Source organism: Pteropus vampyrus, unplaced genomic scaffold, assembly GCF_000151845.1.
Source record: "Pteropus vampyrus isolate Shadow unplaced genomic scaffold, Pvam_2.0 Scaffold14, whole genome shotgun sequence".
Lineage (NCBI taxonomy): Eukaryota > Metazoa > Chordata > Mammalia > Chiroptera > Pteropodidae > Pteropus > Pteropus vampyrus.
The window spans coordinates 13688175-13707482 of record NW_011888795.1 but is presented as its reverse complement, the minus strand read 5'-3'; the positions used below and the strand labels follow the sequence as shown (position 1 = coordinate 13707482).

Below are 19308 nucleotides of genomic sequence, written 5' to 3'. Positions count from 1 at the left end.
CCAGGCTAACTCCATTGTAGGGAGGGGGTAAGGTAATATGGGCAGCTAAGTCAATTCTACTGCAAGCCCAGGAGCTGACAATACTCTGCATGACTTCAGAAGTCCTTGGCAGATTATGTGCAGACCAATGAATGAACCCACAGCCATCGAGCATTGGCATTAAAAATAACACCTCCATGTCGATGATGTAGCTTTTCTCCTTGATCTCCAACTCATAACCAAACAATTTGCAGACAAGACTCGGAAATCATTTTATTAAATTGAACACAAAATGCCTGTTATAATAATGTCAAGCCTTTATCAGAAATCAGTACATAATTGAGTATACACAGCCAAGATGAGCCATTAACATAAGCAGTGTAAATTTTAAATAACTTTTGAATTTCTATATTCAATATGCAGAAAATAAAACCAAAAGAGCAATTTCAATTTCACAATTCACAGTTGATTGGTTTTAATCCCATGACACTTTTGTCATTTCTATAGTCCCAGAACAGAAACAGATTTCCAAAGCATTGACTGGAATTTAGCCCCAATCGCATACACAGATGTTAAATCCCTGTAGGACATTTAGAAAAAGTTTTAGGAAACAATCCCAATTTCATACAATTTTGGCTGGCATTTTTTAACCATATCCTTTTACCAGAGACACTGTTCTAGTAAAATAGCAAAACCTGTCTTAAAAGTTTGCCATGCCATTAAATGAAGGGTTCTAAAGACTCCCTTGGTTTCCCAGGATTGTATTCTCTAATTTAAAACAATAACTGCGCTAAAATGCAACCATAATAGTGAAAGCAAAATCAGTTTTGCTTCTGGATCTAGAGAGTACTACCAAGAGAGGCACCTTATTGTCCTAGAGGATACATGGAACACTTTAGAGCAGATTCTGACATACTTTCCTAAGGCATTTCAATGCAAACACACCACACCCAAACTAAATAATTATTATAGACAGCTGAGGATACCACAAGGTGAACACCAATTAACACAGAATCAACATATTCTTACAAAATGACATGGATTTACAAAACCACAAAAAGGTGCTCAAGTACCAAAAGAAGGCAAACAATAACCAGCCACCCTACAGAGTTTTGTTCCCATAAATGCCAGATTTGCAGAGTAGAAATAAACTTTATATATGCTTTGGCCTAGGATAATATCATTCATCCTGACACATGGGGTTACTTTTCCTTAAAAAAATATATCATGTAGAGAATAAACATAAAATTGGTGATATAGAACGTTTATTTTCATTAGTGAAGGGGGTCACTTACAAAGAAAGAGTAATGAATGAATCATAAAGGTCATTGAAATGCAAAAACAAATCTGGTAAAACCTGCATTATTAGTTAGTATTCAACAGTGAAGTGAGATTTTTAGCAATTGCATCGGCTTAATGAGGAACTATAACCATGAAAAAATCTTTACGTTTAAAAAAAAAAAAAAATGAAATGCCTGGAAATGAGCGCCTAATTAGTAAAAATACACATATTCATTTTAAGGGCCCCGAAGGAAGTGTTCAGTTATTTTAGAGGCCACGAATCTTAAGAAACTAACACAAGAATATGAATCAAGAACACTGAAGTTTTGATTCTGACATCTTCGTTGCACTTTCGTGCCCTGGAGAAAGTCATTTAAATTCTTTGTCCACAAAAAATTGGCATAATAAAGGCATATGTCAAAAAACTTTTTCTAAACAGTACTAGAATAAAGCTAAAGATGGTCACTAAGGCTCACAATTTTGACAACTCATTGTACAGTACAATCATTTTCAATTCTGCTAATTATGGCTAGAGGAAGCATGGGCAATTACCATTCTCAGGGAATTCAAAGGCTTTAGGTAAATTAATGGTTTTAACTTCCTAAACTACTTAATCTGCTCTTCTAGAGTTGTTTAAAACAGCTAATCATCTATGGATTTGGCTCCTCTAGACTTTCTGGCAGAACAAGTGAGAGTAGTAAAAGGAATTGTGATAACATGGAAAAAAGCAGCAGTAGATTAAAATGAGGTATAAGCTGATTTAATAAACCCCAATCAGTAATTTACAGTTTTTTAAAGAAGCTGCATAGTTCAGCAAAAATACATCATAACAAGAGACAAAGGGAAAAAAATCTTATCATGAAACTTTAAAATGTATGACAGCTAAGCATTTGAAATGACCAACACCAGAAAACTTTAGTTTGGAAAGTTGTCATCCTTCACTCTGAGCACAAAAAGGAAAAAAAAAAAAAATAGAAGGCTAACGCCCACAGGAGAAAAAATATATACATTAATTGGCTCAGATTACCAACTTCATGAGTTCAAGAAATTTGTTTAAAAGATATTTAAACAAATATTAAACTCTAGTTAATGACACCTATATCGAAGTATTTAAGGGAAATATAGTGCCTGAAATTTACACTGAAATGAGTATTTTTTTTTTAAAACTCTATGGATTGATGGATTAATAGAGGGATGAACTGATGTGTGGTAATACAAATATAGTAAAATATTGATTGTAGAATCTAGTGGTAGGTATATTGCAAAACTTTTCAACTCCGATATGTTTGAAAATTTTCATAATAAAATGTTAAGTAAAATATTAATATTTCTACAATAAAATTAACTTAGTATGTTTTAAAGACCTAAAGTACTTAGCAATTTAGAATTTTAAAAATTATTTGAAATAGGGAAAATTTTGCTTCAAAAGGCCTCAAACCCGATTTATGAAGACGCTTTTTTTTTAAATGTAGACGAAGTAACACAATTATTACGGTGCATGACAATTTCTTCTCACACTTCATTTGCAACTATATAATACTCTCCTCTCTACAGAAAAGTCTGAAAAAGACCAGTGGGATGAAGTTTTTCCAAATATCAGTGTCAAGCTCCTCCCAATCCACCACACTACCACTCACTAAATACAAATATAATACAGATAAAGATGAAAAATAATGACTGTTACCAGTCTGGGACAACTGGATTCATTTTCGGGGTGTATCTTCCCGATCGATGATGGTAATAGTTTTACTCAATAACAAACAGAGATTGAATTAAAAAAAAAAATATGTGGAACACAGAATTCACATAAACCTTTGCTATTCCAAGCTCTTGCTTAATGAATTTGATTAACAGCAATAATTCTATCATCTATTCTCTCTGTGAAATGCTAAAACTTGCTAAAGGCACTCATATCCTGGGCTTAACGGAGACAGGGTCACACGGGACCATAAGCCTGTATTTTTTTGGTAGCTACCCAGAAAGGGGAGTTTACAAATGAGCCTCCCATTCATAATGGGAAGAAAAAGTCAAACAGCTATCAGTAGAAATGTCATATGAGAAGTTATTTACACAGCTATTTGTCCATTCAGTTAGATTGATAGTAATAACTCACAATGCGAGGGATCCATTGCCAAAAAAAAAAAAAAAAAGCAGCAAGAAAACACTCATTATGTATGAAACTCCTGAACAGTGATTTGGCTGGTAAAGAAAAAAAAAAGTTGGTAGAGTATTTTTTAAACATCTCTTCAACAGCTTGCATTAAACTTTTGTCTATACTGACAAAACATTTCTCTATTTCTAAAGCAGCACTATTGTCCTTGGCATATGCCTCACCAACTTCTTTACAGAGTACTTCCAGCCTAAATTCTGACATTTAGGAAACAAAATATAGAGTAGGTTCCAAATCTAGCATTTTTAGGCCTCTCTATAGAAGATACTATGTCGAACAGTTACACGTCTCCCCCGACACAAGCAAACTCATTTTACATAGGTCACTGGACAGTTCTCAAACTGCTGTTGCTCATAGTCCCAGCCAATTCAGGAGTGAAGGAATCATAATCCCACAGCTAATCCTTAAAATCTATCTACAGAGGAAGATTTAACAACATATATCTTTTTATCCTTGTACAAAGTGCAGCTAGGTAGCAATAGCAACTATACCAGTGCTGTAGGACAGCTTTGTAAAATAAAGTGGAAGAGCTTCTGCTTCCTTCTATTTGAGTCAGGGGGACACAAGAATGACCTCAGATAACCATGATTCTTCATTCAATCTCAGGGTTTCAAAAATCTTAAATGATTTTCTAAGTGTACCAACTCATTAGAAGGGGAAATAGCGAGGAAGAGTTGGAGGAGGAACTTTTCCAAAATGGATGATATAAAAAAATTATTCACTTATAGAATTCAGTGCAATAAGAGACAGGCAGACAAATGTAATAAACAACATGCACATATTTACAAGTTGTAGAACATGATATACAAAGACGAGACCACAAAATGTTTTCTGTTCAGTGTGGAGTCAAAGGGATTACATGGCACTCAGTTTTATAGCTTAGCTTTTTGGAAAAAAACACTTCAAAGGCATATGCAATCCAATATTTTAATTGGAACATGGAATTTTTCCTTTACAACTCCTTGCCCTCAATATCTTAGAAGAGTTTCTAATTGTCATCTTCCAACATTGATTTTGAATGACAACTTACGCAAAGATATTCACAGAGAAAAGACTTTGATGCAATGAGTTCTTGCAGATGGTTACTGAAATCTACTTAATTTAATTGACTAAAGGTTTTCCATTTAGTTTAGGCCTCTGTCCATCCTTGTATACAGTATATAAAAAATACTAACGTGATTCCTCGGGAGCAAAGCGTACAAATTCTAAAGCACGTTACAGAGCAGAACTGGACTTCACAAAATGAAATCAATGGAGATCTATTTTACTGACTGCAGTAGTAACAACCAACTTCTTTGACAGGGAAAAAAACTGTCTATAAGGAATGCAAAAGTGTGAGAAATTGTACCATGCAGAGATGTATTTATTTAGGCATTTCCTTTCTGACAACTTCTGTCACCCTCTGTTTTACCTTTGGAACACAAAAGAACATTGCAAGGTAACAAGCCCAAAACACAGCCCACTGTCATAGAGATTTGGGGGTTGGGGGAGGAATGTGTATGCAACCTCTATAAATAATCATGGAAGTTATCGGCTTCCTAGAGTTTGGAAATTAAGAAGCAAACTGAGTCATTGTAGGCAATATGGTATCTAAAGTGTCATATAAAAAAAACATAGCTCTTTTTTTCAGTGCAAAAAAATATAGCAAGTAAGAAATAACACTATAAATCTAACTTTTTTCTTTAAAAGAAAATGCGTTTATGCATTCACAACATCCATTAAGGGCACTGGGAGACTGGAAACCTGAATACACAAGGCCAGGAAAAACATCAAGGCCTTAAATCCACTGCTTTTTGTATGTGTATAATGAAACTGTTAAGTGAGGAGTGAGGGAAAGCTTTCCTTCTATTTTATTTGCAAAGGACAAACTGAAAGTGGATGAATGCCACTTTTACAAATTGTGAATTCTTATCCACAATTCTCTACTGTGATCTGAAATAAGGATTCAATAAAATCTTCTCTATGGTATCACATAAAACTATATATATAGTTTTATATATGCATATGTGTATATGTATAGAAATACATATACAGAGGAAAAATTAGATTTTTAAATAATCATAGAACCAAGTGGCCAGCACTGTAATATTAAAATCTACCAAAAACTGTACTAGCAGCAAAATGAATAATCTATTGACCAATAAAATAAGCTCTAAATTGACCCAAACTAATCAATTGTACTTTATAGACTACTGCATAAAAGGTTATTACACTAAGAGTCACCGGTCTAGATGGAATCTCAACAGAACATTATTTCATTCTTCTGGTTCCAGGACAAAATGAAATTTATTAAAAAGTTCTACTTTTCAAAAACCACCACTTCGACAGAAGAATAACTTGATACTGTACCAGAGGTTAATCACAAAATCGAATTTTAAATATGAATCTAGCTTGTTCAAAAATTGTTTAGAAGTATTAAAGGAAAGAAATAATGATTATAATTTTCCTCTCCCCATCTCTTTGCCTAGAGAATTCTCAAGGAAAAACAGGGCTGTTGTTTTTTTTTAATTAGTAAATAAGTAATCAAACGTGAATTGATTGTAGTGCAAAGATACTGCACTATATAAATTTCAATGTGGCCCTTCAAAAGAAGTATGGATGAGTACTGGTCTTATTCATGTAAATATAGCAAGTAGATAAAATACAGTTAATGAAAGTTCATGGAGTAGTCCATTAATTAATCTAGACATACACTACAGCTTTATTTTTAAAACAAAATACAAAAATAATAACACTGTTGCAATTATCAAATATCAAGTAATCTAAATTGTACTTCTATTATCTTCAAGGAAGCTAAATTATGAAGAATAAATTCAAGGTTCATGTATTTCCTACTAGAAATGATGATACTGAAATTTGGTTAACTTTTTTTTTTAATTCTTCTCTATCTATGAAAGAATAAGGTAGTGGTATTTTTCAGGACAAGTTGGCAAACTAGCAAGATAGAGAAAAATGTAAATAAAATGTAAGGATAGGTTTATCTAAAAAAGTCCACCAAACCAAATATCCAAAGATCTAAACTTATGATTGAGACCATCATATAAGTACAAGTTATTATCAATGAAGTAACTCTAAATTGAAAAATCAAACATATCTGTACATTTTCTAAAACCAGCTGAAAAATATATTTTTAAAAACATCATATCTATCTTAAATTCATTGAATATTCAAATGTGGGTCCTTGCAATCTCACAATATAGCTGGGGCATTAAAATGAGCTTATTAGACAAACTAATTCAACTGGAGGAGGGGGGGAAAGGAAGGAAGTAGGTGGCATTTAAATGTGTGAAATCCATAACTAGAAATGAAGTTTCACTGTTTGGAAGTCCACAAACACATTGGAAGTGTATGAATCCAAGAAAACCTACATTTCAATAATAGGAGGACATGATATATGGGAAAATGTCCTGGGAGAGACCTTAGTACAGTTTGTAATAGTATATCCTACTGACAAGGCATCGAGTCGAGATGGTAGTTCCAAAGAAGCCTTGGGAAACTAAAATCTCTGTTTACATGCTTTTACTATGATCTGAAGTAAGAACTCAATAAAATTATTTACTTAATAGTACCTAAAACTAAAATTGCAAAAGAAGATGAAATTTTTAAATAGTTAAAGCTCTAAGTGGTCAAGCTACTAATTGACCAGAACTTGGTCAAGATAAAAATTATTTATCGTGGGGTAGGCAGGTCACATGCTCTAAGTAGCTCAACACAATGGACCTGAAAAAGCATCATGACCCAAGAAGCACATTCTTTTCCTTCCTCAGGTTTGACACCTCATGGTACCACTGCAGGTTACACGTATTAAAGTTAAGCAGAGGAATGTACTCATATCAAAAAGACCACAAAGCAGGGCATGTTGACAGAAGGCAAACAACAGGCAGGACAAGCTGCTCTCTCTGAATACAACAATCACTATACATAGCCCAGATTCTCCATCTCATTCCTGTATCGCTGTTCAGACACCTTGCTTTTATGTTGCTTGCTCTCTAAATGCTGCCGGAATTCCATTTCTTCGCCAGCCCCAACATTACACATTGAGCAGTAAAACTGGCCACTTGGAGTAACACACATAGCCAGATCCCGCGGAATTCTCTGCCGAGAGCGGCGACTGAAATACGGACCTGCTAAAGCAAGAGACAAAAGTCATGTTTCATTTCACAATATTCACCAAGTGAATGACAACAGTCTGATCAATGATCACCGTAATTTGTATTTCTAAATTCAAATTATAAAATTCAGATTCCTAGCTTTAAATGAAAATGAAGTTAATGCATCTTTTAAGTTATAATTTATTTTATACAGGTTCAATCTAAAAGCTAAAATGGATGATTCCTATAACTTTTGTAAAAAAAAGGTTACTGTAAAGCCAACAGTCAAAATGATAATGTCTCTAAAAAGTGAATACGAATTTTAAAAATTTAATTTCCAAGCATTATATAAAAAGTTTTATAATTATGCTAACTCGTTAATATAAAAATTTTATTTCTAAGAATTATCCTAAGAAAATACTGAGAATTTCTGCATAGAGATTTATGAACAAGGACATTTACTTCATCAGTATTTATAAAAGCTTTTTTTTTGGAGGGGTGGTTATGGAGAAAAGATAAATAAAAATACAATTTGAAAAATTATGAAAATGACTGCAATGGAAAAACCATGCAGTCATTAAAAATAATAACTCTTTAACTACATGAAAATGTGATTATAATATGCTATTAAGTGAAACAAGAATATCACAAAATATAATCGCATTTATATTTTAAAGAAATAATACAGAGAAAGATTAGAATGACATACAAAAATGGTGGTAGAAGGTGATGGTATTATTGATAAATTTATTTTCTTCATTTTACATAGCTAATTTCTTAAGCTGCACCACTAGCTTATTAATTTCTGCTTATCTTTTCTACTAAATATTTAAGGCTTTTCTCAAAATAATATTTTCATTACATACTACAAATTTGATATATTTTTATAGTTCTAAAAATTTTAATATCAGTATGATTTCTTCTTTGACCCATGAGTTATTTAGAAGTGTTTTTAAATTTCCAAACGAATGAAAATTTTGTGGTTTAAATTCTTATATTTTTGTTTTTGACTCTGGTCAGAGAACATAGTCTAAACTGCCTTCTGTCCTAAAGTTTATTTATCTATTATCAATATAGCTATCTCAGCTTCCTTCATTTCGGCTAAATTTTTTAATCTAATTTTATGCTCTTTGTTTTTTAACTGTGACTTCAGTAAATTTACATTAATCATAATTACTGATATATGTTTAAACTTTTATTAATCATTTCTTTGTGCTTTCTATATGTCCCTTGCATCTCTTACCTTTCCAATTAACTTTGGTTTTTGTTTATCTTACCGTTCATATGAATGACCTGTGCTAGTATGTGTATATGCATTAGAGGCTGGGGTAGAGGGGACGACGAGGGACTACTCGGTCCTCCTTTCCCTACTGAAGATAATCAGAAAATGTACAAAACATTTCTATAAACTAGTACTTCTGAAGGTGTATATCAGAATCGCTGAAGAAGCATTTTCAAAACACACATACGTCTAGGTCCTACTCCAAACTTACTGACTGAAAATCTCTAAGTCATGAGTCGGGCATGTGTATTTTATAAAAACTCCCCAGGCAATTCTGATTCACCATATTGGTTAAACATCACTGCTATTATGTTTTTTATTTTCCCCAACAGGAATTTAACATGGTGCAACTTTAAACCAAATAGCCCATTCAAAAATAAAATTTGTAAGAGTTTATTTGAGCCAAACTGATGACATATGCTGGGAAGCAAGATCTCAAATGCTCCCTAAGTAGCCCATATAATGCATTTTACATTTCTCAGCTGGCAAATACCAAAAGTAATATAAACGGACTATGTTAAGAGACCTTAAAACATAAACTACAGTTGAAAATCAAAATCAATAACATACTAAATGGAAAATAAATAAATAAATGAGACCTGAAATAAACACCAGCTTGAAAAGCCACTAGACCAATTCAAACAAAACAATCACTAACCCCAAATTCTCAGGGCTATCTATTACCATTAAAAGAAATAAAAATAAAGAAGACCATCTGCAGAACATAGCCAAAGTATGTAGAAATCCAGAGGATACCTGAATTATTCTGCACTGTATACATATTTCTCCTATTAGGCATCATCTTATATTCATTCCCTTCTTTCCGGGTCCGCCGCTGACCGGCCTCTGAGGATTCTCTGGAGAAAAGAAAATTTTAAAGGGTGAGCATTTAAACAGGGAACTCTTTTAACTCTTTCTCTCTAAAGACAGTCAGTCTCACGCAAGACTTTGGCCTCAGAGAAAATGGCAATACCTACGAGAATGAGTTACTCTGAGCTTCCGCCAGCCGCAGTCTCTTGGCATGATTCTTCCCTTGATAGTGAGCCTGAGCCACAGCCGGAGAACTAAAGGAGGCATCACAGAGCTTACAGTAATCGTTCTCTGTGGCCAGGATCACTCGGCCTCCCGGCTTAAAGGAGCCCATCTGACATCAAAGACACAAGAAACAAGGTTAAAAAAATCTGGAGCTTATTCCCTCCCTCTCCTCAAAGTTCCTTCTAAGAGTTGAAAAATAACCAAAGGTTATGGCATGAGGACAAACGCTCAATAAGGAAAGGAAATAATTCATTCCGGGAAAAAAAAAGAAAGAAAGAAAAGAAAAAGAAAAAGAAAAAGAAAAAGAAAAGAGAAGAGAAGAGAAGAGAAGAGAAGAGAAGAGAAGAGAAGAGAAGAGAAGAGAAGAGAAGGGAACAGAAGAGAAGAGAAGAGAAGAGAAAAGAAACAAACAAACAAACAAACAAAGAGAGAAAGAGAAAGAGGGAGGGAGGGAGAGGGAGGGAGAAAGAAAAAGACTAGGAGATGCTTAATCATAGTTTTTTGTACGACAATGTACCAAACTGATGATCAGCTCATTGCTATCCCCACTGAAGAAATTTCCTTTTTTTTAAAGTTCAAAAACCCAGAAAAAGTAGAGTCTTCCCAGAATCCACCAACAAGCATGTACTGAAAACCTACTGTTTTTAGGACTTGCTACATAATGCAGAAGCTATATACAGTCATAAATTTAAAAATGAGCACCTCCCCTCAGAGTCTACAAATTAGCTACAGATATAATTAGGGAAAAATAATCAGAAGATGCAGATAATTATATTCAGGTTGGGAAACGAGTTACAGGAAACCTAACACAGTGCCTGGAAGATAGTATACACTCAATAATTATTGATGCGTTAACAAAGAATGACAAACTAGATTTTTTTGTCTGGAGGAGAATAAAATACACAAGTCTGAAAAGCATATCATATCAAGACTAGCTGAAAGAAATAACACTATTTTACCTGGAAGGAAAGATTTTCTAGGAACAGGATAGCTGTCTTCAAAAATCACAAAAGGCTATGCTATGAAAGAAGGCTAAGGCTGTTTATCCATGAGCATGGAGCTGGCTAAAAACAGTCATCAACAGGGAGTAGCCTTCGGGAATTGGTACTGTGAGAACTACACTACCTGAAGATCTCTCTGGAAATCTTCCTTTTCTCTGATTCTGTTTTTAACATTTCTCATTTATACCCTTGAATTCATGAGGATGGAAGGGTAGCTGGTATTGCTATCTACACTGTAAGTATTAGGAAAATGACATACAGAAAAGTAAAATTATACCATGGTGGTTAGGAGTAGAAGTCTAAAGTCAAAAAAAATTCTTGCATCACCACCTTACAAAACTTGTAACTCCATGGTCAAGTTACTTAGCTTACCTGAGCTTCTAATAAACTTCCAGCAGCATTGGTTGCTGGCCCCATGGATTACACTTTGAGTAATAAGGCCAATACCTCTAAGTTATTGCAAGCATTTCATGAAGTCAGCATCCAGGACTAGAATGAGGCAAGGCAGGTACCTGCCATGGGCACAACATTTAAGGGAGCATCAAAAATTTGACAATCAAGATAAATAACATTTTAATGGAATATTTTTACAAATCAAATCTAATGCAAAAAAAAAAAAAATCAAAGAGGAACAGAATACCGAAATTTTAAATAAAGACAGGATCAGTTACAGTGCCATGCAAACCCATACTGCCACCAGAGGCAAAAGAAAAATCAGTAATACTTATCCTGTCTAAGTTTTTGACCACTGATTTTTTTACATTGATTTTGAATGTTTTAAATATCTACTTTGACTACTAATTTTTTTGTCTCCTCCTTAAATTTTGTGCCCAGGTCAAGGGCATCCCTCTTTGCACCCTAGTCCCAGCCCTGAATGAAATAATGCATGAAAAGTGCTTAGCAGAGTGTCTGCCATAGTAAATACTCAATTAGAGTTATTATTTTTGACCACTGTATTCTTCTATGGACAAATAATACTTCAAAGACAGAGTAAGAAGCAGAATCCATATTTCAGGGGTTATTTTGTTTGAAACACCTGTTCAATCTCTCGAAGAGTAAAAGAAACTCTGCTCTCAACCAGAAGGAGTTTATACAGGTTTTCTGCAGAGGTTATAAAAAAACGGGGCGGGGGGAGAGGAAGCAATCTCAAGAAACCGATCTTGCAGGAAGGCAAAATATAAAGTACATGGGATTGACTTTGAGTAATAAGGCCAATACCTCTAATGCAAGCATTACTTGAAGTCAGGGTCCAGGACTAGAATGAGGCAATAAGATATAAATGTTTAACTCTCAGGGTTAGTTGGTTTTTATTCTAGCTTGACCACAGGCATTAAGGGTCATTTAACCCAGAATTTTGAGAAATACACAGAGAAAGACTCATGAAACAATATTTGTATCATTATTTCATGCATCACAACCAAAGCCAATGGGAAATCTCAAGGTTCATGGATTTCTGGCATGCATTAAATCCAGCACTATAATTCAACGACTTAAAAGCACCAAGTGGGACCTTCAAGAGTATTTGTTCAACTGTATCTTGAGGGGCACGAGGATGACAAATTTCATCCATGACCATTTACGCAAAGGACAGTTTCCACCCTGACACATGTGTCTCACCTGTGGAGGGACTGGAACAGCTGGGGTAGCCACAGGTTCCACCGCATTGCTCATTCTGGCAGGAGGAGGACAGCTGTTTGCTGCATAGTAATTTCGAAGTTTCTTACCATGATTTTTACCCTTGAAGTAAAATGAAATGGGTAATCACTACGAGGAATATTTGTGGAGTTGATATATTCACTAAAAAAATAGAAAAAGTAAAAAAACACGAAGAATACTAACTACATTTTATTGTTTCAGATACATGCAACACTGGAGTAAACAGACCACTAACTAGATTTGATTACCTGATCTTAAACAGCCTGCTCGTTTCAAACAGAATGATTAAATTTATGTGGGAAAGATGAAGGAACAAAGCCAAAAGAAATTAATTTCCTATATATTTCTAGAAAAGTATTACATTTTCCAGTGACTTGTATCCTCCCCCAACTTGTTGCCATTCGTATGCTACTGCCTAAATATAAATTTCATGACACTCTCATTTAATCTACTTTACAAATCTGTAATAAAATGGATAATTCAATTATTTTTACAAAAATAGCACTTGCAGAGTATCTTTTTACTTTGTGCATTAGCTCATTTGCTGCTCACAAAAATCTTGTAAGACGAATTTGTTCATATTATTCACATTGATAGCTGAGGAAGTATAATCCAGAGGGTATGGGGGACTTGCCACCAACACCTTTAGCAGGGCTAAGTAGTGTCCAGACCTTGAGGCAAGCCCTCCAAATACAAAGCAAGGCCCCTTTTCACTACAGCATGGCTTCAGGACACAGTGAACCTCTATTAAAATGGATTTGCCTCTCTCATTCTGTTTTCTTTAAGTTATTCACATGACTATCATCTTGAAGTGATACGGACTAGTGGGAAAGGTCAGTGGTCTAAAAGCATTCTAAATGAGGGTAAAACATTATATTATTCTTTAAACTGCATTGTAAAAATCAAACCTGTAGGCAAACATTTAATCACCATCTACTACATGCTAAGCCCTAGAAATAAATAGCACTAGTACATGCTCTAGAGGAGGACACAGATATGTAAGCAGTTAATCAAAGTATTTAGGTTAAGTTCTGCCTTCTGACCACTGGAATGCCCTAAAGGTACTCTTACCACAGTCACAGTGACCTCCGGTGAATCAAATCTAAGGGTCACCTCTGTGCCTTCATCATATTCTAACTCTAAGCAGCATGACACAATTGATACTCCCTGCTTCTATTGTCTTCTGTAACTCCCTCTCACACCCCTGCCTCTCATTCTCTAAATGCTGTGGTGTCTAAAGCTCTACGCTCAGCTCTCTTCTCTTGCTACCTACACTCAAACTGTCATTTTACCCAGTCTCATAGCTTTAAAATCAATAAGTTGGTGACTCTTAAAATTATCTTTCTCCATCCCTGTTATGGACTGAATGTTTCTGTCCTGCCAAAATCATATGTTGAAATCTAATCCCAATATGATGGTATTAGGAGGTGAGGCCTTTAGGAGGTAATTAGTTTTTGAGGGTGGAGCCTAATTATCGTCCTTTCATAATGAGGCCAAAAGTACCCCTCACCTTCTTTCCACCATGTGGTAATACAAGAAGTCAGTTCTCTGCAATATGGGAGAGGGTCCTCACCAGAACCCAACCATGCAGACCCTGATCTCAGACTTCCAGCCTCTAGAACTGCAAAAACAAATTTTCACTGTTTAAGCCATCCAGTCTCATAATTTGTTATAGCAGTCTCAATAGACTAAGACGATCCCTGACCTTCAGAGCCATCGCTCCAACTGCCTTCCTGCCATACATACTTGGCAGTCTAAAGAGACATATTTAACTTGAAAAATCTAAAACATAATTTTTGATTCCCCCACAGAACTTTCTCATTACTGCTACCACCACCAGTCATCCACATGTCAGAAAATGATGTCCAGGTAACTCAAGAAAAGCCAAGAGGTCCTTTTCTTGACTCCATCCCTCCGTAAAAGCAACACATCTAATCTGTCAGCCAGTCCTATCAGCCTACCTTCAAAATATATCCTAAATAATTCTATTTCTTTCCATGGACACAGCAAATGCCACAGTAACCCAAGCTACCAACATTTTCCACTTTCTAACTGGTCTCTGCTCTCACTCTTATCCTCCTATAATTCTCATATCAATTAGAGTAATAATTGTAGACATAAATCAGATCATGTCACTCTCTCACATAAAATCTTCCAATGGTTTCCCACTAGACTTAAAATCGACAAATCTTACCTATAAGGCCCTACATGATCTGGCCCTATTCGCTTTTCAAATTTTATTTCATATAGCACCTCTTCACCCTGCTCTTTATGCTCCCACCTCACTGGCCTTCTTTCTGGTCCTTATTCTAGCCAAACTCATTCTAGCTGCAGGGCCTTTGTACTTGCTGTTCCTTTGGCCTAGAATGTTCTTTCAAGTGGCTGCATGGCTGGTTCCTTCTTATCTTTCAGGTATCAATTCAAACAGCATCTCACTCAATCTGAAGTGTCACAACCATTACTTCCCCCCCCCCGCCCCCCCAACATATACACGCTATCACATAACCACATTGTCTTGACCATAGTACCACTTATCACTATCTAAAATAATAATGTTTATTTACTTTGTTTTTCTCTTTCCTATCCTCTGGAATGCAGATTCCTTGAAAAAAAGAACCTCATCTGTCTTGTTTACTGTTCTATCCCTAATGTCTACAACAGTTTCTAGCATATAGGCAATCAGTAAATATGTGTTGGATAAATGAATCCAGTAGTTTAATGGAGATAAGCAAACTGTTAGAATACTGAGAAGGAATGTCTTAGTTCTGCCTGAATGTGTTAAGGAAGGTTTCTCTGAAAAGGGGACATTTGAGCCATCTTTTAAAATGAGCAAAAGTTTTCCAGGTATTTAAGGAGTGAGGGGAAAGAAAATTGTGAACGAAGGAAATAGTCTGAGCAAAGGCCCACAGCATGCTGGAGAAACAGTCTTCAGGATCCTTTGGAGAAGAGGTAGAAGTTGAGATATGCAGGAGAACCAATCCTTAATGGTTTCATCCACAATTCAGAACTTGAACTTTAGAGATAGTAGGGAGCCCTGAAGGATTTTAAGCAAAGCGGTGGTATGATTGGATTGCATTTGATAAAGATCATCCAGGGACCGGCATAAGGAATAAATTAGAGTGAATTAAAGCTAGAAGCTGGGAATATACAGAAGACAGCCAGAGACAAAACCCTAGGACACTAAAATACAGACTGCGGATGCAGAAAACTAGATTGAGAATGCCTGGCCTATGAAGTAAGATGAAAACCAGACAATTGTAGTCTCATGGAAGCCTAGAACAAGGTGTTTCAAAAGCAGGGTCTAGTTAGATGTATTATAACACAGGAACTCTATTTCTAAGCATTACCAAACAGAAACACACATCTAAGGAGATATCTTTAAGAATGTTCCTAGAAGGACTATTTGTAACAGCTGAAAAGTGGAAACAACTTAAGTGGCTATCTACAAGATAATGGATAAATTGTAGTCTATTTATACAATGGAACACTATACACAGTAGTGAAAATAAACATTCTACCTAGAGTCATGCATGGCAACATGAATGATTCTCAGCAAAATGTTGAATAAAAAGGACAAGTTGCAGAAGATATTTAAGAATTGTCTTTAATATGGAGGTTATCAAAACTATATATTATATAAGAAAACTACATATTATATAAGAAAACACATATGTAGCAAAAGTACAAAATCAGTATGAGAACAATATCAGTCCAGTAAAGTGGCTACTCCTGGGTACACAGGAAAAGATATAGCTGGAAAGGAATATGAGGGGCTTCAAATGAATTGATAATCTTCACTCTTTAAGCTAGATGGCAAGTACACAAATTCACTATATTATTTTCAGTATTTTTTTTAAGTCTGAAGGATTTTATAATAATTTAAAACAACAACAACAAAAAAGGGAGTGGTCTGCCAGATTAAATGCTACTGTGGAGTCAGAACACAGAAGTAATGCTTGGATCTGAAAAGAGAAAGGTGAAGAGTAACCTTGGTAAGAACCATTTCATTATAGTAGACGGTAAAAGGTATATGGAGTGTCTTAAGGAAACGTGAAAATAGAGACAACCAGTATAGGCAACTTTTTAGAAGAGTACTACTATGACAGGGAGCAGAGAAATCTTAAGGTATAGAGTTAGAGGGGGAAATGGATCAGTAAAAGTTTTTTTTAAGATGGGTTTTACTTAGCCTACTTTGCATGACAACAGGAAGAAGTCAGTAAAAAAAAGCAACAAAATAGATGATGCAGGAAGCACGGCCACAGAAGCACAGTCCATGAAAAGGCAGAAGATGAGGTACACAATACTTTAAGATGGGTCAAATATAAATAATATCAGGTATTTTATTTTCAAAGCAGCATCCACAGAAGTCAAGTAGATATTGCATCCATAACATAATGGTACTAACGGCAACTAACAATTTTTGAGCACTTGTATGACTGACAATTCTAAATAATTCATAAATATCATCTCATTTAAACTTCATGAAATCTCTATCTAGCAGGTATAATTATTTTACATATGAGGAAAGTAAGCTCAGAGAGTTAAAAACTTGCCTGAGATAGGTGGGTACCAGGTTTCCTAGATTTGTATCTCCCCATATATCCTCTACAAACAATACAGAAGGATAAGAAAAACAAATAAAGCTACACACAAAATCATGCCTTTCACATAACTAAACACCACAGAATGTCCAGACTTCAAAGTAACGGTAGGTAAGAAAGACAAAACATCAAACCCAGTGAGCAATCACTCATGCTCCTGCCATAAGCAATAACAGTCTGACAAAAACTGCAGGGAAGAGAGGAGGGGGCTAGCAAGCAGAAGACCTAAAATTGCTTTATAACCACTGCCAGAAAAAGTAAGTCTCCTAAGTCTGAAAATACTAAAACATGATCCAACCACCGGTTGCTAGAAAGGGGCTTGAATGTATACGTGATCTGAAGTGGCTATCTTCAAACTGGCTTCTGGAGAAGAAAAAGGCAAAGAAGGGAGAGACACCATTAAGCAACTGGAAGGTGAATGGAAAAAGAAGCAACACAGGAAAAGCTGGTGTCTGCAAGATAAAAACAAAACAAAACAAAAATCGGAGGACATACAAACCTTCCCCTGACCACCAAAAAAAATTATTAAAGAAATGAACTTCGCTGCAGTGACAGAAGAGGTTTCCAATGAATTAAAAATCTCATAAACTACCCCAAATCCACAAAATGAACAGAGGAAAACTATACAAAGTTACTACCAAAAAATCAACACATCAAATGAATGTGCCCCCTCTCTTCAAAAAAAAAACATGAAAAAGAAAAAAAACATTAAGAAAACATTCCAAATTGAATTAAATATATTCAAACAAGAACTTGGGGATATGAAAAATCACCTTGAATCAGGAATTCAAAATGTACAAAGAAAAATGGGAAAAAAACATAGTGAGAAATGAAAAGAATTAAACTCAGGGAAAAAAAAGAATTATGTTAAAAATGAGGAGTAAATACAAGTGCCAAAAGAGAATAGACATAAATGAAAATGCAATAAGAGGCATTGAAGACAGAAAAGCAATCAAGAAAAAAATGATATAATGAAAAATTTTAAAGGTCAGAGAGGAAGCAATGGAAATAGAAGACAAGAAGGAATAACATATAAAACTGGAGTTCCTGAAGAATGAAAATGAAACAAACAGAACTGTATTTGAAATATAATTGTCCAAAATTGTCTAAAATTGTCCAAAAGTAAATGAAGGCCTGAATCTAAATAACAAAAAAAGGCATACCGAGTATCCAGGAAACTTAACCAAGAACAATCAAATGTAGGGTTTATCTTTTAAAAGCTTTAAGCATTCAAAGAAAAAGGAAAACACTCTTCAAGCTCTCCAGGCAAGAAGAACAAGGAATTAAAAAGGCAAAAGAATTTGAATGGCATCCACGATTTGCAAAACAAAGCAACAATGGAGCAGCATTTTTTAAAAACAATAAAAGTGTGAACCAAGAATTTTATATCCAGCCAATCATCCCTGTATCAAGTGTCAAGACTATAGAAAAATATTTTAAATATAAAAACCTATAAAGAATTCAGTACTCCATGTGTATTTCATGTGTCAAGACTATCGAAAAATATTTTAAATATAAAAACCTATAAAGAATTCAGTACTCCATGTGTATTTCTTGGCCCTTAATTTTACCATGAAGTGACTGGGAAAATGTCAGCAAAAGGGCTGATGATATTTTCATATGTGTAATTGTAGATCAAAGACCAAATGAAAGGTAAAGAGGAGGATGAAAGATTAATGTTCAAATATTATATGTTAATGATACAATGGAAATAATGCAACAAAAAAATGGAGAAAAAAAGAAAAAGGAAAGAGGAAAGTAGAATAAGCTCAATCATTCTACAATATGCACTAGCTGAGATACCATTAAAAATTGACAAAACAGAAAGTAAAACATTAAATAACCAAACAGGGGAGTAAAACCATGTAAAAAATGTATAAATAATAGGGGAATGAAAATGGACTGCAAGGGATGGTGGGTGACACTTTTCTGAGTATGTGTTTTTACATAGTTCTGACTTTTAGAACTATATTAACATTTCACAGATTTAGAAAAAATAATAGAAGCCAACAAGGATTAGAAAGGATCCAAAATGAAATACAAACAGAAACAAACAAACCTAACTGTATGAAAAACTAAATAACATAACCACAATGAAGAGAGAGCTGAGAAAAAACTTCATATATTCACATAGTTTTAAAGCATCTCCTCCATGATACTTATTACACACACACACACACACACACACACACACACACACACACACACACGC

General features: G+C 34.8%; 1 protein-coding gene across 3 annotated transcripts in view; it reads right to left on the bottom strand.

Annotated features, from left to right (window-relative positions):
* Positions 1–226: 226 nt before the first annotated feature.
* ZMAT3 (zinc finger matrin-type 3) overlaps positions 227–19308 on the bottom strand; it is a 33518-nt gene continuing 14436 nt past the window's right edge. For 2 of the 3 annotated variants that reach the window (XM_011383161.2, XM_011383155.2), the window contains 4 exons: positions 12457–12576; positions 9781–9947; positions 9560–9660; positions 227–7557 (listed from right to left, as the gene is read on the bottom strand). In XM_011383161.2, coding sequence (XP_011381463.1) covers positions 7346–7557; positions 9560–9660; positions 9781–9947; positions 12457–12576 — 600 coding nt within the window. In that variant the 3' untranslated portion in view covers positions 227–7345. The remainder of the gene's footprint in view (positions 7558–9559; positions 9661–9780; positions 9948–12456; positions 12577–19308) is intronic. The other variant, XM_011383171.2, reaches the window with a different exon arrangement.